This window comes from Salvelinus fontinalis, chromosome 34, assembly GCF_029448725.1.
Source record: "Salvelinus fontinalis isolate EN_2023a chromosome 34, ASM2944872v1, whole genome shotgun sequence".
NCBI classification, from domain to species: domain Eukaryota; kingdom Metazoa; phylum Chordata; class Actinopteri; order Salmoniformes; family Salmonidae; genus Salvelinus; species Salvelinus fontinalis.
In genome coordinates this window covers 11,832,100-11,852,373 of record NC_074698.1, presented here as the reverse complement: position 1 = coordinate 11,852,373, position 20,274 = coordinate 11,832,100, and the positions used below count along the sequence as shown (strand labels likewise).

Sequence of the window (20,274 nt, the reverse complement as noted above, 5' to 3'; positions counted from 1 at the left end):
CTGCAATGAAGGACATATAATCTTCGGAAGCGTTTTGCCATAACCTTGCTTTTATTCTTGCATCAGTTGGATAAATTAAAACTGTTTTAGATAGTGATCATGCGAATTTTGAAACGTTGGTAATCTAGAAAATTGTATATGCCTATTTACATATGCTTCCAGCTTTTAGGATCTAACCTACAGACTTGATTCTGTAACAATTAATAAATTAACATTTACTGTTTAACAGATAAATTCATAGAATTGATGTCATCAAGTTCGAGAGCTGAAGCGCTCACTTGGCCAATACTAATCTTTACCAGAGCCAATCATATGCGCCGCCTCCAGTGGGTGGAGTGCACTCATAAATATAAGTTGCAGACAAAGTGTCTCCCTACACAAGACAATTTGTTTTATCTTGTTGCAAAACCGGAAAACAAAAACTGACAACATGGTTGACTGGACAGACGCCGAGAAGAGCACCATCAGTGCTGTCTGGGGCAAAGTAGATATCAATGAGGTCGGACCACTGGCTCTGGCAAGGTAGGTCATGGCTTCAGCCTCATTCAAATATGTCATCTAATATAGTTTATAGTGGAGATGATCATGAGTAATTATAACAATATTATAATTGTCCTGTTATCTTATCATTACTATTAATATTGAGTTGATATTAAGTTTGAATGGCGCATATTAGATTATTAACTAGGCATATCATTGAAATAGATTTGAAAATAATCCACATATTTCGGTGTTCTTGCAATGACAGAGTCCTGATCGTCTACCCCTGGACTCAGCGTTATTTCGGCTCTTTCGGAGATGTGTCCACTGCCGCAGCAATCATGGGCAACCCCAAAGTTGCTGCTCACGGCAAGGTCGTGTGTGGAGCTCTGGATAAAGCTGTGAAGAACATGGGCAACATCTTGGCCACATACAAGTCACTGAGCGAGACCCACGCTAACAAACTCTTCGTTGACCCCGACAATTTCAGGGTATGCCTTCTGTCTTGAGAAATAGGCTTATATTTTAGGCTTTACTGATGTAGGCCTACACACATAACAATCAGAGCAACACGTCTAATTCCAAAGGTAAAACAAAACCGTCAGTCTTATTTAAAATCTTCCTTCTTTGTCTTTTGTCCACAGGTGTTGGCTGACGTCCTCACAATTGTCATTGCCGCCAAGTTCGGAGCCGCTTTCACTCCTGAAATCCAGGCAACCTGGCAGAAGTTCATGAAAGTGGTTGTCGCGGCAATGGGCAGTCGGTACTTCTAAATGCACCCCAGACAAGTTATTATGTTCTGACATCCCTGCCTGATTGAAAATAAAGACATCGACGCAAACCTTTGTATTTGTATTTATACAAATAGTTTTTTTTAAATATGGGGTGTGGGGGGGGGGGGGGGGGCAGGAACAGTTCAACCACAAAAATCTTAACATCAATATTTTAGGCTATACCCTATTTGGAAGTGGAGTTTCCCAGAGCCTTCGTAACCTTATGAACCTTACTACAATCTGCTTAGCCGAGTCGTTTCCCAGAGGCCTCATTGGTAACGTGGCTCTTAATTAAAAACGCTCTTAAAAACCTTTGCACATCTACGAGTAATCCAGACCACTAATAGATTAGCCGAAGTACATGGTTAGATGCTTTTTGCCCATCCGCGTCCCTTCAATTACAGAAGATCTATGCTAAACATAGAATCAAGATGTTTAGTCTGTCTGTGACTGCGGATAACATCAGAACGAAGCTGACAAAAAAAAAAAAAAGTTGCCGAAGTATCTGCAATTGTTATAAACAAGTGTAGGATACAATTATGCTTCAAACGAAAACCGAGATGACTGTATTAAAACATAGCCTTTATATGCCCATGTATGTAGGCTATTTCAATCATATTGAACTCAATTTCATGTTCAATCAATTGAGTTATATTATGCCACTAGGCTACTGTGTGTATGTACTTTTTGCCTCAATGTTTCCATGATGTGCTCGATCTGTGATTTAGTCCATTATTGCGTAAAGCATAAGAAGCCGAATCAATAGGCTATTTGCAGACATAGTCAAAGTGATTGTCTACACTGTAGTCAAGTCTGTGATTTGATCAAATAAGCAGTCAAATCTTTTTCATTGAAAATCATGAACGAGCTCTTGATCATTGTCGATTGATAATGAATAAACCAGCTGTTTACTAAAGCAACAATGGTAATAACATCGTTGTTGGTTTTATAGGCCGCTACTACATAGGCCTATTGGAATACCAACAAGCTCCTGAGATCTGCCAAGCAAACGTAGCCTTCTCTCACTGATAATGAATTGCCTTCCAATCAGAAATGTAACATGTACGATGACAACACGGTGTAACACCTTGAAGACATTTTACATCATATTTTCATGTTAAACAAGGTTGTTTGAGTCCTGATTCTTTGAAATATTTAATACAATTATACAAAGATATGTGTGCAAACTATAGACTATGATTTGAGTCTGTCCCAATATAGCAACAAGATAGCAAATAAGGTTGGTACGCTGCAGTCAACTGGGGGGAAAGTTCCCAAGATGGCCCCATTTCACAATAGTTCCATAAATGGCCTTGTGCGGTTATGTGGCCAGTTACAGCAGGGACATCAATCACGCGATCCTGCGTGTGTCTCCCCACAACATACAATTCATTCGTAAAGTATTCAGACCCCTTATCTTTTTCCACATTGTGACATTAGAATGATTCTATTCTAAAATTGATTAAATTATTTTTTCTCATCAATCTACACACATTACCCCATAATGACAAAGCGAAAACTTGTTATTGAAATGTTTGCAAATGTATTAAAAATAAAAACTGAAATACCTTATTTACATAAGTATTCAGACCCTTTGCTATGATACTCGAAATTGAGCTCAGGTGCATCCTGTTTCCATTGATCATCCTTTACCTGTGGTAAATTCAATAGATGGGACATGATTTAGAAAGGCACACATCTGTCTATATAAAGGTCCCACAGTTGACAGTTCGTGTCAGAGCAAAAACCAAGCCATGAGGTCGACGGAATTGTGAGTAGAGCTCCGAGTCAGGATTGTGTCAAGGCACAGATCTTGGGAAGGGTACCAAAACATTTCTGCAGCATTGAAGGTCCCCAAGAACAAAGCGGCCTCCATCATTCTTAAATGGAATAAGTTTGGAACCACCAAGACTCTTCCTAGAGCTGGCCATCCGGCCAAACTGAGCAATCGGGGGAGAAGGGCCTTGGTCGGGGAGGTGACCAAGAACCCGATGGTCACTTTCACAGAGCTCCAGAGTTCCTCTGAGGAGATGGGAGAACCTTCCAGAAGGACAACCATCTCTGCAGCACTCCACCAATCAGGCTTTTATGGTAGAGTTGCCAGACGGAAGCCACTCCTCAGTAAAAGGAACATTATAGCCCACTTGGAGTTGCCAAAAGGCACCTAAAGGACTCTGAGACCATGAGAAACACTATTATCTGATCTGATGAAACCAAGATTGAACTCTTTGGCCTGAATGCCAAGCGTCACGTCGGAAGGAAACCTGGCACCATCCCTACGGTGAAGCATGGTGGTGGCAGCATCATACCGTGGGGATATTTTTCAGCAGCCGGAACTTGGAGACTAGTCAGGATTGAGGGAAAGATGAAAGGAGCAAAGTACAGAGAGATTATTGATGAAAACCTGCTCCAGAGTGCTCAGGACCTCAGACTGGGGCGAAGGTTCACCTTCCAACAGGAAAACCACCCTAAGCACACAGCCAAGAAACAGCCCAAGTTGCGCAGCGGTCTTCAAGAGGCGTCACTACAGACACCCTGGTTCGAATCCAGGCTATATCACAACAGGCCATGATTGGGAATACCATAGGCCGGCATACAATTGGCCCAGCGTCATCTGGGTTTGGCCAGTGTAGGCCGTCATTGTGAATAAGAATTTGTTCTTAACTGACTTGCCTAGTTAAACAAAGGTTAAATAAAAATAATAAAACGCAGGAGTGGCTTCGGGACAAGTCTCTGAATGTCCTTGAGCGGCCCAGCCAGAGCCCGGACTTGAACCCGGTCGAACATCTCTGGAGAGACCTGAAAATAGCTGTGCAGCGACGCTCCCCATCGAACCTGAATAGAGCTTGAGGGGATCTGCAGAGAAGAATTGGAGAAACTCCCCAAATACAGGTGTGCCAAGCTTGTAGTGACATTCCCAAGAAGACTCAAGGCTGTAATCGCTGCCAAAGGTGCTTCAACAAAGTACTGAGTAAAGGGTCTGAATACTTATGTAAATGTGATATTTCCGGGTTATTAAAAAATGTAACTTGTATTTATTGTTTTCTTTTTTTCCAGAAACAAACAAATAAAACAAAAATAAAACAAAAATATAACATTGTACAGCATAAAAACATTGATCATGACATCAAGACATATCCTCCAACATAGCACAAATACACAGTCAAATAGTATTTCACAGTTTACAATATAGAACTAAATGGGTTCACAAGCATAAGTAATCACCTCCCAGTCTTAGAAGCATGACAAAAAAACACATCCAGCTTCTAGAATTTTCGTTTCTTCCAGTGATCCTAGCAAGCATTTGATCATAAGATGCTACCTCCAACATTGATTCTATCCACTGTTTCAGAGTAGGAGTCAGCTGTTCTTTCGCCCAAGAGACATTTTCTAAAATGGCGCCAGAAGAAATGGCAGCACTTTTACGGGAACCTAACCAATTGTGCTATTCTGTTTTTTTTCTCACATTATTTGTAACTTATTTTGTACATAATGTTTCTGCCACTGTATCTTACGGCAAAAAATTGCTTCTGGATATCAGGACAGCGATCACTCACCTCGGATTAGACAAAGATTTTTTCTTCAACAAGCAGGACTCACAGGATGTACTTCAGACACCCGACAAGGCCAAAATCCCCGTCATTGGCAAGAGAAAGAGACACAGGTACAAAGGACACAGAGCGGGGTGCCTCAAAAGTATCCACCGACGGCGAGTGGAAAACCTGCCTTTACCGTCCGTATTACTTGCCAACGTTCAATCATTGGACAATAAATTAGACGAGGTACGATCACGAATATCTTACATTTACATTTACATTTAAGTCATTTAGCAGACGCTCTTATCCAGAGCGACTTACAAGTACATACATTCATACTTTCTTCATACATTCATACTTGTTCTTGTACTGGCCCCCCGTGGGAAACGAACCCACAACCCTGGCGTTGCAAGCGCCATGGCGCCAGTTGGTAGCGCCATGCTCTACCAACTGAGCCACACGGGACATCAAAAGCTGTAATATCTTATGTTTCACCAAATCGTGGCTGAATGACGACATGGATATTCAGCTTGCGGGATATACGCTGCACCGGCTAGATAGAACAGCACAGTAAGACAAGGGGGGAGGTCTGTGCATATTTGTAAACAACAGCTGGTGCACGAAATCTAAGGAAGTCTAGGTTTTGCCTGCCTGAAGTAGAGTATCTCATGATAAGCTGTAGACCACACTATTTGCCAAGAGAGTTTTCATCTATATTTTTGTGGCTGTTTATTTACCACCAAAGACAGATGCTGGCACTAAGATTGAACTCAGTCAGCTGTATAAGGAAATAAGCAAACAGGAAACCGCTCACCCAGAGACGGCGCTCCTAGTGGCCGGGGACATTAATGCAGGGAAACTTAAATCAGTTTTACCTCATTTCGATCAGCATGTTAAATGCGCAACCAGAGGGGAAAAAATTCTAGATCACCTGTACTCCACACACAGAGAAGTATACAAAGCTCTCCCTCACCCTCCATTTGGCAAATCTGACCACTATTCTATCCTTCTGATTACTGCTTACAAGCAAAACTTTAAGCAGGAAGCACCAGTGACATGGTCAATAAAAAAGTGGTCAGATGAAGCCGTTGATAAACTACAGGACTGTTTTGCTAGTACAGACTGGAATATGTTCCGGAATTCTTCCGATGTCATTGAGGAGTACACCACATCAGTCACTTGCTTCATCAATAAGTGCATCAAGGACGTCGTTCCCACAGTAACTGTACGTACATACCCCAACCAGAAGCCATGGATTACAAGCAACACTCGCACTGAGCTAAAGGGTAGAGGTTAGAGTCCCGCTTTCAAGGTGCGGGACTCTAACCTGGAAGCTTATAAGAAATCCTGCTATGCCCTCCGTCGAACCATCAAACATGCAAAGCATCAATACAGGACTAAGATTGAATCGGACTACACCGGCTCCGACGCTCGTCTTATGTGGCAGAGCCTGCAAACTATTACAGATCGTGGAGTGGGAGGGGTACGGTCCGGAGGAGAGGTGCTGGGTTCTGGTCGAGGACGTGTTGGACCCATCTATGCTGCAGGAGTTCCACCATCTTCGTCCGGATCGCCCTTTGCCTCGCCCTCCGGGTCGTCCCCGAGGCCGGTATCGACGCGCAGCTGGAGCCGCGCCGGGGGGGGGGGGGGGGGGTGGGTACTGTCACGACTTCCGCCCGAAGTTGGTCCCTCTCCTTGTTCGGGCGGCGTTCGAAGTCACCGACCTTCAAGCCATTACTGATCCTCTTTTCATTTTCCTTTGGTTTTGTCTTGTCTTCCATCACACCTGGTTCCAATCCCATCAATTACATGTGTATTTAACCCTCGGTTCCCCCTCATGTCCTTGTCAGTGATTGTTTATTGTAAGTGCACGTCTGTCCTGGTGTGCGTTGGGTTATGTACCCATTTATTTGATTCATTCTGTTTTCTGGTGGGTTTTGTTAATAAACTGCGCCGTTGGAAATAGCTATTTCTCTCCTGCGTCTGACTACTCTGCCGCTGGTTCGCACCCTTACAATCTGCACCCAAGCCTTCAACATATTCTTATAGCCTACATTTTCTTACCTCTTTGTTGATTGGTATCCAATGAATTGCGTCCATTTTCTGTTTTAGAAAGATTTGCACATATATGAAAAGATAGCTCATCATAAAACAATATACATTTAGGTCATACAAGGGACAAACCTTACCTTAAATTGAGGAGATCTGTAAAGGCAGTCAATGTTGTTCTCCCCCTTAGACGAGAAGGAGCATGGATAGGACCAAGATGCGGATTGAGGGAAATAAGACATCTTTTAATGAAAAAACAGCAAACAAGACACTACAAACTACAAAACAACAAACGTGACTAACCTTCAACTGTCCTGTGAGGACACAGGAACAAACACCCACAAAACACCAGTGAAACCCTGGCTGCCTTTGTATGACTCTCAATTAGAGACAAACAATACACACCTGTCTCTAATTGAGAATCATACCAGGCCGAACACAAAACCCCACATAGAAATACAAACATAGACAAACCCACCCAACTCACGCCCTGACCAACTAAAATGAATACAAAACAAAGGAAAACAGGTCAGGAACGTGACAGAACCCCCCCCTTAAGGTGCGAACTCCGGGCGCACCAGCACAAAGTCTAGGGGAGGGTCTGGGTGGGCGTCTGTCCACGGTGGCGGCTCTGGCGGTGGACGAGGTCCCCACCCCACCATAATCAATCCCCGCTTCTTTATCCCCCTCCCAATGACCACCCTCCCACTAACCCCACCTAAATGAAGGGGCAGCACCGGGATAAGGGGCAGCACCGGGATAAGGGGCAGCACCGGGACAAGGGGCAGCACCGGGACAAGGGGCAGCACCGGGACAAGGGGCAGCACCGGGACAAGGGGCAGCACCGGGACAAGGGGCAACACCGGGACAAGGAGCAGCACCGGGACAAGGGGCAGCACCGGGACAAGGGGCAGCACCGGGACAAGGGGCAGCACCGGGACAAGGGGCAGCACCGGGACAAGGGGCAGCACCGGGACAAGGGGCAGCACCGGAATAAGGGGCAGCACCGGGATAAGGACCAGCACCGGGATAAGGGGCGGCAGGTCCTGGCTGAGGGACTCCGGCAGGTCCTGGCTGAGGGACTCCGGCAGGTCCGGGCTGAGTGGCAGCTCCGGACTGTAGGGCAGCTCCGGACTGTAGGGCAGCTCCGGACTGTACGGCAGCTCCGGACTGTAGGGCAGCTCCGGACTGTAGGGCAGCTCCGGACTGTCGGACGTCTCTGGCAGCTCCTGACTGGCGGGCGTCTCTGGCAGCTCCTGACTGGCGGGCGTCTCTGGCAGCTCCTGACTGGCGGGCGTCTCTGGCAGCTCCTGACTGGCGGGCGTCTCTGGCAGCTCCTGACTGGCGGGCGTCTCTGGCAGCTCCTGACTGGCGGGCGTCTCTGGCAGCTCCTGACTGACGGACGGCTCTAGCGGCTCCTGACTGACGGACGGCTCTACTGGCTCGGGACAGACGGGCGGCTCTAATGGCTCGTGGCAGACGGATGACTCAGATGGCGCTGGGCAGACAGATGGCTCAGACGGCGCTGGGCAGACAGATGGCTCAGACGGCGCTGGGCAGACAGATGGCTCAGACGGCGCTGGGCAGACAGATGGCTCAGACGGCGCTGGGCAGACAGATGGCTCAGACGGCGCTGGGCAGACGGGCCGTTCAGGCACCGCTGGGCAGACGGCAGACTCTGGCCGGCTGAGACGCACTATAGGCCTGGTGCGTGGTACCGGAACTGGAGGTACCGGGCTGAGGGCACGCATCTCAGGGCGAGTGCGGGGAACAGGAACAGGGCACACTGGACTCTCGTGGCGCACTCTAGGCCTGGTGCGTGGTACCGGAACTGGAGGTACCGGGCTGAGGGCACGCACCTCAGGGCGAGTGCGGGGAGAAGGAACAGTGCGTCCAGGGCTCTGGAGACGCACATGAGGCTTGGTGCGTGGTGCCGGAACTGGAGGCACCGGGCTGGAGACACGCACCATAGGGAGAGTACGTGGAAGAGGAACAGGGCTCTGGAGATGCACTGGAAGCCTGGTGCGTGGTGTAGGCACTGGTGGTACTGAGCTGGGGTGGGAAGGTGGCGCCGGATATACCGGACCGTGAAGGAGGACACGTGCTCTTGAGCACCGAGCCTCCCCAACCTTACCAGGTTGAATGGACCCCGTAGCCCTGCCAGTGCGGCGAGGTGGAATAGCCCGCACTGGGCTATGCAGGCGAACCGGGGACACCACCTGTAAGGCTGGTGCCATGTACGCCGGCCCGAGGAGACGTACTGGAGGCCAGATACGTTGGGCCGGCTTCATGGCATCCGGCTCGATGCCCAACCTAGCCCTCCCAGTGCGGCAAGGTGGAATAGCCCGCACTGGGCTAAGCACGCGTACTGGGGACACCGTGCGCTTCACCGCATAACACGGTGGCTGACCAGTACGACGCCCTCTTACTCCACGGCAAGCCCGGGGAGTTGGCTCAGGTATCCAACCCGGCTTCGCCACACTCCCCTTTAGCCCCCCCCCAAGAAATTCTTGGGTGAGCCTCTCGGGCTTCCAGCCTCTCATACGTGCTGCCTCCTCAATCCACCGCTCCTGGGCTGTGGCTGCCTTCTTCACCTCCCGAGAGCGGCGATTCTCTCCAACCCTTCCCCAGGGTCCTTTTCCGTCCATGATCTCCCAAGACCATTCCTCCTGTGTCCAGTGCCTTAGTTCTTTTTCTCTCTCCTCAATCCGCTTGGTCCTGTTGTGGTGGGTGTTTCTGTAAAGGCAGTCAATGTTGTTCTCCCCCTTAGACGAGAAGGAGCATGGATAGGACCAAGATGCGGATTGAGGGAAATAAGCCATCTTTTAATGAAAAAACAGCAAACAAGACACTACAAACTACAAAACAACAAACGTGACTAACCTTCAACTGTCCTGTGAGGACACAGGAACAAACACCCACAAAACACCAGTGAAACCCTGGCTGCCTTTGTATGACTCTCAATTAGAGACAAACAATACACACCTGTCTCTAATTGAGAATCATACCAGGCCGAACACAAAACCCCACATAGAAATACAAACATAGACAAACCCACCCAACTCACGCCCTGACCAACTAAAATGAATACAAAACAAAGGAAAACAGGTCAGGAACGTGACAAGATCTTTACATTTTTCAGATAAGTGCCGGCACCTGCTGCCCTTTCAAATCCAAATGTTTCAGTTGGGCAGTTAGGTTCCTGTAAGAACCCCCACCAACTAGAGAGGTTCCTCGATGAACCCCACCTCTTGTGGGGTTCTTGGAAGAACCTTTTGGGGGCCATTTTCAGTGCCCAGAGGTTATATCTATTGGACTTGGGGCACTGCTGAGAGTTTCACATATTTAGATTTTTTTTAATTCTGCTTTGCCACTAACATCATAATAAACACTGAGAACTAAAATATTGTGTTGTTGTTGTTATGGATATTATTATTAATGAGAATAATAACTGGGGAGGGGCGGTAGTTCAAGAATGTACCCCAAAAGGTTATTTGAGGATCCAATTAAAGGGGTTCTTTGAAGAACCCTTTTAAAGTGTTCTTCGAAGAACTTATAGGGGTTCCCCAACAGTTTCAATTTGAAGAAACCTTAAAGGGTACTTCAGGAACCTTTTATTTTTAGAGTGTAGTTAGGCCTTCAGAGGGTTCAAATGAGTGATACAGGCCTAAACCTAGGGCTACATATCTTCCAGTATGAAATCAAAATGATTTCATAAAACGTGGACAAATATTAGCGAATTTTAAAGGGATATATAGGCCTAAATATATTTAGATATTTATATTCTTTGTTTTTAGATATTTAGATATTGGTTTCCTTACAAAATAATTACTGCAATCCACTGTCAAGAAATGCTTTTACCGTTTTTGGATTAAAACCCCATGTAGCCTAAATCAGTTTTTTAAGTACATTTTTAAAGGTCATACCCAAATCATATAAATAATTTTAGTGCAGTCAAAAACGTGATTTTCCCTGCGTTTTATATATTTCCACACTATGAGGTGGGAATAATAATGTGAAATTGTGAAAATTATGGTAATGCCCTTTTAGTGTAAGAGTGGTTTGAAAAGACTGCATGAAATTCCTGCCTGTTTTCATTGGATGGAGTTTTGCAAATAAAAGCTAGTTTTAAGTTTTCCCCTCTCCACTCAGACCACTCTCACAGTCCAAGCAACGTTCCTACTTGAGAAATGTCTCTTGGCTAAGAAGCTTTTTTTGGATAGCCTACTTAATTGTTACTCAGAAATGATTTGATATTGAGATAAAAACGGCTGCATTGGACCTTTAAACAGATTAATTGAGTAACACCAGTGGCATCCCGTCATTCAGTTTTGAGCGCCACACTTTGGGAGGGGATTCTGCCACTGATAGATGAACCGTCTTTAGGGTAACTGATGCAGGGCTTTATTCAAACAAATTCGATGATGGTGAGTCACACAAAATAATGTTCCAAGAATTATTGCATCAATTCACGTAGTCCCATCAAACAAAGTTTGCGGTACAAAACTGCATATGAATTTACATACTCATGTGTAATCTTTTCCCCCATTTGTTAGGCTACGTCTGCGCCTAACCTGCGGGTTAAACCAAGCCTGCGCGTTAAAACGATCAGAAACAAGAGCGTGCAACAAAAGGCCGAGAGATTATCCTACTAGTAGGTTTACGAGACTAAATCTCCACAAATGTATAAAAAAAATACACGTTTGTACGAAATAGTAAAACCATTTAACTTACAGACATTTAGGTTCAGAGATGCAAGGATACTTTATCACAAAATAATAAAAAAAATCCTAAATACTAAAGTATCAAAATAAACTACAAAATTCCACGGTGCCGAAAGGTGTTTTGGTTGAAAGAAAGTCGAGGCACGGAACTTCCAGAGTGAGTGTGTGGTATATACAGAAAAACGCAACGTGTTCGTTTTTCAAAGTCGATTTCACTTCCCCAACCAAATTCACTGCATTGAAAATACAAAATAGCCTATTCTATTAAGTATCTTGCTGCAAATTACATGGTCATTTTTAAAAGTTTTTTAAATACATATTTGTTAATCTCTGAATAGGTTTTCATTGTGCCTCTACCGTCTTGCTATAGCCCATTCAGTTTACCAACCCCTATCTGGAACTACTCCATATTCATCAAATATTAAATGAGGTCAGCAAAATTCATGTTACACGTATTAGATAGGCTATCCAAAGTTATGGAGAAGAACATAGTGAGCTAGTGGATGGTGCGCCCAAAGCACTATTTAGTACTTAATCCATTCTTTTCTTCATTCAATGTATTCAATCTAGATGTTGATAGTGATGAAATTCAAATATGACTTTGATGGTGAACTGTGGTGGAATAAGGACACAGAGGACATAACTTCATTCATTGCCTGTTTATTTTGTGATAACAACAGAGCGGGAACTGGAGTTCAATTTTGGACTTGCATGATGGTCTTATCTGTATTTGTCAGCCAGGGCAGCGGACAAGGCTGCAAGGAATTTATCCACAGCAATGTGCACTTCGGGAGTGAAATCCCCAGGGAAGTGAATAGCCAGAGTCACAAGAATGTTGTGGGACAGAATCTGAAAAGTATATTTTCAAAGTTAATATTGAAGGATTAAGCCATAGCAACAGACAGAGTTGATGTCGAGAGTGATCAATATATAGACAATAGGTTATCTGGGGGCAAACCTTGAAGTTTCCAGGGTCAACGCGCAGCTTGAAGGCGTGCAGATCGCTGAGAGCACTCAGTCCACCCACGAGGTTGTCCATCAGTCCGACAGCATTACCAATTGCACCCATGATGACGCCTCCATGCTTCTTGACTGGGGCAGAGCCGGGGCTCAGGTCTGCCCAGTGGGAGAAGTAGGTCTTAGTCTGGGGGTAAGCAGTCAGCATCCTGCAAAGGAAGGTACAGAATAGTTCCTATTATAGGTCTTTGTATTAGATGCTGAACTTCTAAGCTTTACGCATATCGTTTTTCTCCCATCGTCTGTCTACAATGTAATGAAAGTAGTTGACTTAATGTTCAAATGCACATTGGCCGCTGTCAGCAGGTTAAACACAATCATTCTCATCATTCTTTCATTAACAAGGCTTACCTTCCCAAAGCCTCAGCGCCGATGACTTCTGCCTTTCCACTAATCTTGCCCCAGAAGGCCTTGACCACAGATTTGTCCTTTGCTGTCAGACTCATTTTGCTCCTTATTGATTGACGTGTGTTAAATCTACGAGAAATGAACTGAAGATGACTGCCTATACAACTAGGTCCTTTATATTACAGTAGAGCGGCAGACACGCCCAGCTACTAGGGTACACTCCCCCTACACTGCACCCATCTTGGTCAAAATCCAAGAGTAAGATCTGTTTATCAAATATTAAGCTTTTTTTGTGGCTTATCAAATATTAAGTTAGAGTTTATTACCTCACCAACATAAAAAAAATCCTAGCTATATTCATATCCATAATAAAAAAGTTCATTTTGCGGTATTTGACTCTGGTGACAATAAAACATTCCCTGGAGAGACGAAGCAGGTACGGGGAGTAACATTTAATAAATAACGGACATTGAACAAGACAGGAACAGCGTTAGCAAACAGAAAACAAAGACAAAAAGCAATCAATGCAGCAGCGGGGAACAGAGCTGGGGAACTGACAAATATAGGGGAGGAAATAAACAGGTGATAAGTGAGTCCAGGTGAGTCCAATAACGCTGATGCGCGTGACGAGGGAAGGCAGGTGTGCGTGATGGATGGCAGGAGTGCGTGATGCTAGGCTTTCTGGCGCCTTCAAGCGCCAGGGGAGGGAAGAGCGGGAGCAGACGTGACATACATGAAGTTCATTATATTTTATTTATAGTCTATACAATTACATACAGGCAACATCATATAATTATAATCAGGCATGATTATGATAAGAAGAAGAAGAGGAATAATGATAATAATAAATATTATTGTACATGATAATTCTTAATGTTCCACAAAAATAAATAAATAAATAATATTTTAATACGTTTAATTTGTATGAATAATTTAAGTTTATCATTAAAATATTGAAATTACTCATATACTCTTTAATTTATCCTTCTTTACAATAAAGAATTAAGTGTCCCACTTTGCCAATCAAGGTGTCCCAATTTGCCTGTATGGACTTAAAAAATGTGGTCCCTTTATATTTTATTTTGTAAGAGTTTGTAAGCTATTTAGAATGGTATCGTGTCAGGGGTTAGACAATGAGAGGATTCTGTAATGTGTTCTGCAAAAAAACATTTTCAGAAAGTTTCACATTTTACAAATACTCACCCTAATTATAAAATTTGGCAAATGTATTCCAATTTCTCTGCATCACTTCCAGGACCCCTTTCTGTAGCGCTGTTTTCTTCCATGCGCTGTGCTCTCCCCAGGGCCAAATAAATGAATCAACACTTAATAATTCAATGGATTGTGGTCATTAATGCCATATGTGGTTATTGTGTACTTAGGTCTACTGTTAAAATACTATTTTAAATAATCTATCAGCAAGTGGTCTCAGTAAGTCAATGAAGCCAATAGTGGTTTCAGCTCTATTGTTGTTGAGACGACGTAGGCCTTATGACATTTCTAAACAGTAAAAAATATGTCAAGTGACTAGCCTACGAGAAAAGTGTAAAAATGTGTATTCGCATCAGTAGGCTAAATGACGGCAATGCATCAGAAAGGTATTGGAAAGTTCATGAGAACATCAGGGAAGCTCATCGGGTAGACTATACAGTAGGCCTAACGTGTGTGCGTATAGAAGATCTGCGTTGCTTTCAATTACTAGACTAATGATCATGAGAACATATCCCAGTGTAATTGTAACCAAACATCCAAACGGAGATCCAGTGAAAACAAACATCTGACATTGATTGATTTCTTGATTTATCAAGCTGAGTTCCTTGTCTCAAAGCAGCGCAGTGATGCTGTCCAATCAAAACGGTGCTAGAATCATCAGTTACAAACACATACCATCATGAAGCCTATTGTATAAAATAACTCTAGAATGTAGGCTACATACAACGCATCATCCAAACTGCATGATTGCCTATGCCTACAAATACTGTAAGTGGCTAAAGGAACATTTTCTATTTTTTAAATATTAAAACACTAAATTAGGCCTACCTTATTATAAATTAGGCCATCATCACTGTCGATGATAATGATAATTCTTCACGTTGTACGGGTGAAACGTCCATGCTGCATGCATGCCAACCATTGGATCCCAATCAGTTTCATGGGAATGTGCATTTCGATTTTCTTGAATGATGTAAGTAAGGGTGGCTAACCGGCCTAACTAATCACATTTTAGAACAAACGGAGTAAACACAGCCACCACATGAGAATTAAAAAAAAACATTTCAGCACAATCATCCTAAATTATCATAAGAAATGACATGGTGTTTTTGGTATAACAGTAGCCTGACATTATCATGCTATTATAGTCGGTTTGTTATGTAGAATACAAATCAATCATGAAGTGATCTTGCGAGACATATCACCATTTTAAGAAGTGGCAGAGCGTCGCTCTGCTGTGCACCCGCAGCACTACTCCTGATTATAACTGTTGGATGACTTCGGGGGTTTCAAGTAAGCACAGCTCCATGAACTAAGTGGCGCATTCAGTTGACTACACTTTTTTAAACCATTGCAGCTGCGCAAAGGATTCAGGGCTGACCCAAAATCATAGCGGGCTAAAGCCCTGAAAGCCAGGTCCTGGTGACGTCCATGATGGACAGTAATGTCGGGCCACAACATATTGGTCTCAGGGACATTCATTTGGGATTTTTTAATGTCAAGGTGTATGCAAAGGTGGAGTAAAAATATACATTTATTGTGAAGTGCATCATTTTTATGAAATGCCCTTGAAATACTGTGAAATAGGCTGTTAACTTTATTTTATACTTGATTTGACAAATCCATTCTACAAGATAATCCAAATGTAGCCTACAATATAAACCACAAGACAATGCAAGACAATTAAAATGACAAACAACAAACACCTCGGTATGAGTTTCAGTTAGGTTTATTGTCAGTGTGCCAATATTGGATGGACATTATTCATCGGATGACAGCTTGACAGCTGAACTCCGGTTTAGCGGTACTTCTCCGCCAGGGCCAGAGCCAGTTGCTGCAGGAACTTGTCCACGGACAGGTGGATCTCGGGGGTGAATTCGGCAGGGAAGTAGGCGGCAATGACCACAATCAGGTTGTGAGCCAGGATCTGCAAAGCAAAAGGGAAATAGATTATTTCACATTCACACAGGTAAAAACTCAGATTTTTTTAGTGTTATTTTATTTTAAAAATTATCTTACCTTGAAGTTGGTGGGGTCCACCCTCAGCTTGGTGGCGTGCAGTTCACTGAGCTTGGTCAAGAAACCAAAAAGGTCGTCCAAGTTGCCAACACAGGCATCGATCTGATTCATGATGATGATGCCGTGCTTCTTCACTGGAGCGGAACCGGGGGCAACGGAAGCCCAGTGGGAGAAGTAGGCCTTGGTCTGGGGGTAGACAACAAGCATCCTGTCGTGGACATTAGAAATCAGGTGAGACAAAATTCATCTTAAATAATCATTCGTTCGGGGCTCCTGCCCTTATTTTCGCCGACAAACACTCTTAGAAAAAGGTGTTCCAAAAGGGTTCTTCGGCTGTCCCGTAGGATAACCCTTTTTGGTTCCAAGTAGAACCCTTTTGTGTTTCAGGTAGAACCCTCTGGGAAAAGGGGTCCACATGGAACCCAAAGGGGTTCTACCTGGAAACAAAAGGGTTCTCTACTTGGAACCAAGAAGGGTTCTTCAAAGCGTTATCCAATGGGGACAGCTGAACAACCCTATGAGGTTCCAGATAGCACCTTTTCTTCTAAGAGTGTAGGCCACGTATTTATAGCTTCCAAATTGACTGAGGAATAGTGTGCTAATAATTCCAACAGCCTACATGTACCTAGTCTAGAATTTATCATACATCGTTATGTAATTACCTGGAAAGAGCCTGTTCTCCAATCTCATCGGATTTAGGGAGGATCTTGCCCCAGATGGCCTTCACGTTGGCTTTGTCCTTGGCTGAGAGACTCATAGCTGCGTCTTGTACGTTTATCCACTTAAATGAAGATGCTAAGAATATAAACTTGTGAGCGTGGAAAACTCAGAGGCTGTTTTTATTGAGGCACAAGAAAAGGCACACCCCGATATTATCTCGGTCCCGCCTCTGATTGGGAATTTGTCCAAGACATGATTCATGTTTTTTATACTTTATAATTATGCAACCGAGCCAATTCGTGTAATGCCCAACATATGACCTTAGCACATAATACTTTCGTTTGTAAAAATGTTGCCATAACAATGTATGCATTTATTTAATATAGATTGCATAACAAAGGGGTTTTGAAACACTTAATACCTCAATATTTTCTTTACAATTAAAGTTGAGTCTAATATTAAGGTTTATTTAGGTCTAATATTGCAGCACTCATTGGTGAGTGAGTATAAGCTATGTCATTCTGTAACCTACAAAAGGTTCGATGGAAAAATCGATGGAAATGTTTCGTTCTGGTAGCAAACCGTTGCCTGTGCCTATCACAAAGCAGTTTAATAACATGTAGGCTACATGCATTTTATTTCAGAAGAATTAAACAAAAGGCTGTAGTTTCATTGAATGAAATCGGCTCATATTGAATTTGAATAGTGTCCAGTTAGAACGTATCAATTCCCCTGATGAAGGCCTATAAAACGACTCGTCACCAACTGATATTTCGATTAATCATTCAAAAAGACCAGAAATATGGAACTTTCAAATGGGTGGGGCCGTCTGAATATGATGATAAAACACATTGAGTCATGAGTCATGCTCTTTCTTTAATAGTTCACTCCCAATCTACGGTTTTCCCTAAATAAACACTTACATCAATAATTAGCATTCTATAAATATAATATTACAATTCAATGCCAATATTACAACGAACAATTAAAAGAGCATTTATGGCTAAAGGAACCAAAATCCATTAAATGTCTATACATTTTACTTTTTTGAAATGATGTTCGATTGTATCATTGAGTTTGCATATGTTATTGAAGGCTCATCATGACTTGTTTATTTCATCCGTATTAATTAGAATTTGGAAACGCCTAAATGACCAAGCATTATCTTTAAAGGTGGGATGAAGTTGGCACAATGCCGATATGTGCCACACTCGAGGACCTTGCCCCCTCAAGACGTTCATCCAATCATTTTCTGTGTTCTGATCAGGGCGGAGATACTGAACATCAATAAATTGGAAGTCCCAGAAGACAAACGGCTCAGGGATCCCTTGTAACATTTTGCAAGTACCAACGAAAATCAACAAACAAACGTCAACATGGTCAACTGGACAGATGCTGAGCGCAGTGCCATCGTAGGCCTGTGGGGAAAGATCAGCGTGGATGAGATCGGACCCCAGGCCCTGGCCAGGTACATTCTTATAATATTTATGAAGATATTATTTAATGATAACACGATAATAGGCTACCTAGACTATTTAGCACTAATTGCGTAGTTGGAAACCGCGGTGTTCACCTTTGGTGCGATACAGACCATATTGATTGTGAAGTATAATTTTAATGGCAGCCTGTTTTATTTCTTTTTAGACTTCTGATCGTGTCTCCATGGACTCAGAGACACTTTAGCGCCTTCGGCAACCTGTCCACACCCGCTGCCATCATGGGTAACCCCGCCGTGGCCAAGCACGGAAAGACCGTGATGCACGGACTGGACAGAGCTGTGCAGAACCTGGATGACATCAAGAACACCTATACTGCACTGAGTGTGATGCACTCCGAGAAACTGCACGTGGATCCCGATAACTTCAGGGTGAGTATTACACTTTAGCAAACTGAAACAAAATACAAAAATAAATCGTCTTAAGAATTAAATAGCGTTATGAGCCGATGTAAAGCTTATTCAAATATTACATTCTCCATCTGGTTCCTTTACCGTCCACTCTCCACAGCTCCTCGCCGACTGCATCACCGTGTGCGTGGCCGCCAAGCTCGGTCCCGCCGTTTTCAGTGCTGATACTCAGGAAGCCTTCCAGAAGTTCCTGGCTGTCGTTGTGTCCGCTCTTGGCAGACAGTACCACTAGAGCATCACTCGACAGCATCAATTTGGAAGAGAGATGACACTCCAACTTCAGTCTGTTAGGCTGGAAGCTGTGCCATAGCGACACATATTGAAATAAATAAAATACATTTAAAAGCATTTATCTTTTTGAAGTGTTGTTTTTTATGGAAAACGCTCTCCTGCAATTATACTGATTGCAAATGGGTTCTACACTCTAAAAATTGGGGAATGTGAATGAAAAAAACTATTTTGATGATGGTGTTCATACACATACTCTGTCCATAATCTAGAGGCCTATGGGATATTCATTGATGAGGTAAGGAAAGAGGATGGCAAAAAATGTAATTGAGTTAATAAAGCGGCATACAAACATGTTTTTGTAGCCCCTTGGGTTCTGCCATAGAGTTATATTAGAAGTGCCCATCCAAGAAGCCTCAAAGTCATTGGCCACAAATAGAACAATATCAAATCACGTTATATCTACAGTAGCTTTGATTGGACTGATCATCAGTCATCAGTTGTCATCAAGTTGACAATCTACTGGCAAATCCTTTGTAATCATTGTCATATGAAGAGAAATAATGAAGAGAAATTATAGAAAACATGCTCATCGGCCATTGGACATAAAGATTACACAACAAGTTGGAAATCGCAAATTCAACAATGAGTCGTTTGGAAGGAATCAGTGGATAACTGCAAGCGTTGCAAAGAAACCACTAACGTTAGCCTGCTATTCAATGGAGTGGCTGTGTTTCCCGAGTTCCCACCATAAATCCAGAAAATGCCAGACTTTGATAACAAAGTTTGATGACAACATGTGCCAACCAAGGACCGCTGCGCCACCTTCACAAGGTGAATCCAAACATGTCTTGTATGCTGCTGCATAAATTATGTAATATGCAAGGGAGAAATGTATACTGTAGCTAAGAAAGTAATACTTAGTGAATGTTGTGTATTAAGATGTTAGTAGCCCATGTGCCTCACCCTAATAATGTGTTCTATTTTCTCCAAAGCGGTATTGTAAACACATCGGTCGTGGACAGATCTCTGCCTGTTTGGCAAATTGTTTTGTACAGCTTTGACATTGCTACTGATAGTAGTTGTGGTGCTTGGCTTTCGCGTGCAAATTCAGCACACACAACATTCTATTATATAATTGTATTATTTGACGTGTCAAATTAAACTTGTATTTAATGCGTCAAATAGTGTTATATGTCGTGTATCTTTTTTGACAGGTAAAGACCCAAACGACTTCAATGTGCCTCACCCTAATAATTTGGTCTATTTTCACCTCTTAATTTCGCATACTGTTCAATCCAACAATCAATCAAATGTATAAA

At 43.3% G+C, this 20,274-nt stretch overlaps 4 protein-coding genes across 4 annotated transcripts; 2 read left to right on the top strand and 2 right to left on the bottom strand.

Moving 5' to 3' along the window:
• Positions 1-366: 366 nt before the first annotated feature.
• LOC129833118 (hemoglobin subunit beta-1-like) lies at positions 367-1,321 on the top strand. The gene is made up of 3 exons (XM_055897423.1): positions 367-522; positions 749-971; positions 1,125-1,321. The coding sequence occupies exons 1-3, from the start codon at positions 431-433 to the stop codon at positions 1,251-1,253; spliced, it is 444 nt and encodes a 147-aa protein (XP_055753398.1). The 5' UTR covers positions 367-430; the 3' UTR covers positions 1,254-1,321.
• Positions 1,322-12,206: 10,885 nt separating this feature from the next.
• Positions 12,207-13,086, bottom strand: LOC129833117 (hemoglobin subunit alpha-like). The gene is made up of 3 exons (XM_055897421.1): positions 12,931-13,086; positions 12,521-12,728; positions 12,207-12,411 (listed from the first exon to the last, which is right to left on the bottom strand). Exons 1-3 carry the CDS (start codon positions 13,023-13,025, stop codon positions 12,283-12,285), a joined length of 432 nt encoding a protein of 143 aa, XP_055753396.1. The 5' UTR covers positions 13,026-13,086; the 3' UTR covers positions 12,207-12,282.
• A 2,766-nt stretch (positions 13,087-15,852) lies between these two features.
• LOC129833112 (hemoglobin subunit alpha-4-like) lies at positions 15,853-16,978 on the bottom strand. Its single transcript, XM_055897418.1, has 3 exons — positions 16,821-16,978; positions 16,159-16,366; positions 15,853-16,066 (listed from the first exon to the last, which is right to left on the bottom strand). The coding sequence occupies exons 1-3, from the start codon at positions 16,913-16,915 to the stop codon at positions 15,938-15,940; spliced, it is 432 nt and encodes a 143-aa protein (XP_055753393.1). The 5' UTR covers positions 16,916-16,978; the 3' UTR covers positions 15,853-15,937.
• Positions 16,979-18,126: 1,148 nt separating this feature from the next.
• Positions 18,127-19,072, top strand: LOC129833109 (hemoglobin subunit beta-4-like). The gene is made up of 3 exons (XM_055897415.1): positions 18,127-18,286; positions 18,463-18,685; positions 18,825-19,072. The coding sequence occupies exons 1-3, from the start codon at positions 18,195-18,197 to the stop codon at positions 18,954-18,956; spliced, it is 447 nt and encodes a 148-aa protein (XP_055753390.1). The 5' UTR covers positions 18,127-18,194; the 3' UTR covers positions 18,957-19,072.
• The last annotated feature ends 1,202 nt before the right edge of the window (positions 19,073-20,274 follow it).

Excerpts from the sequence above, each read along its gene's own strand:
- LOC129833109 (XM_055897415.1), top strand. The coding sequence starts at position 18,195 with ATGGTCAACTGGACAGATGCTGAGCGCAGTGCCATCGTAGGCCTGTGG. Across the intron at positions 18,287-18,462 it reads GGACCCCAGGCCCTGGCCAG|ACTTCTGATCGTGTCTCCAT; the intron begins GTACATTCTTAT and ends ATTTCTTTTTAG. Across the intron at positions 18,686-18,824 it reads TGGATCCCGATAACTTCAGG|CTCCTCGCCGACTGCATCAC; the intron begins GTGAGTATTACA and ends CACTCTCCACAG.
- LOC129833112 (XM_055897418.1), bottom strand. The coding sequence starts at position 16,915 with ATGAGTCTCTCAGCCAAGGACAAAGCCAACGTGAAGGCCATCTGGGGC. Across the intron at positions 16,367-16,820 it reads GGAGAACAGGCTCTTTCCAG|GATGCTTGTTGTCTACCCCC; the intron begins GTAATTACATAA and ends TGTCCACGACAG. Across the intron at positions 16,067-16,158 it reads TGGACCCCACCAACTTCAAG|ATCCTGGCTCACAACCTGAT; the intron begins GTAAGATAATTT and ends TTTGCTTTGCAG.
- LOC129833118 (XM_055897423.1), top strand. The coding sequence starts at position 431 with ATGGTTGACTGGACAGACGCCGAGAAGAGCACCATCAGTGCTGTCTGG. Across the intron at positions 523-748 it reads GGACCACTGGCTCTGGCAAG|AGTCCTGATCGTCTACCCCT; the intron begins GTAGGTCATGGC and ends TTGCAATGACAG. Across the intron at positions 972-1,124 it reads TTGACCCCGACAATTTCAGG|GTGTTGGCTGACGTCCTCAC; the intron begins GTATGCCTTCTG and ends TTTTGTCCACAG.
- LOC129833117 (XM_055897421.1), bottom strand. The coding sequence starts at position 13,025 with ATGAGTCTGACAGCAAAGGACAAATCTGTGGTCAAGGCCTTCTGGGGC. Across the intron at positions 12,729-12,930 it reads GGCGCTGAGGCTTTGGGAAG|GATGCTGACTGCTTACCCCC; the intron begins GTAAGCCTTGTT and ends CTTCCTTTGCAG. Across the intron at positions 12,412-12,520 it reads TTGACCCTGGAAACTTCAAG|ATTCTGTCCCACAACATTCT; the intron begins GTTTGCCCCCAG and ends TATACTTTTCAG.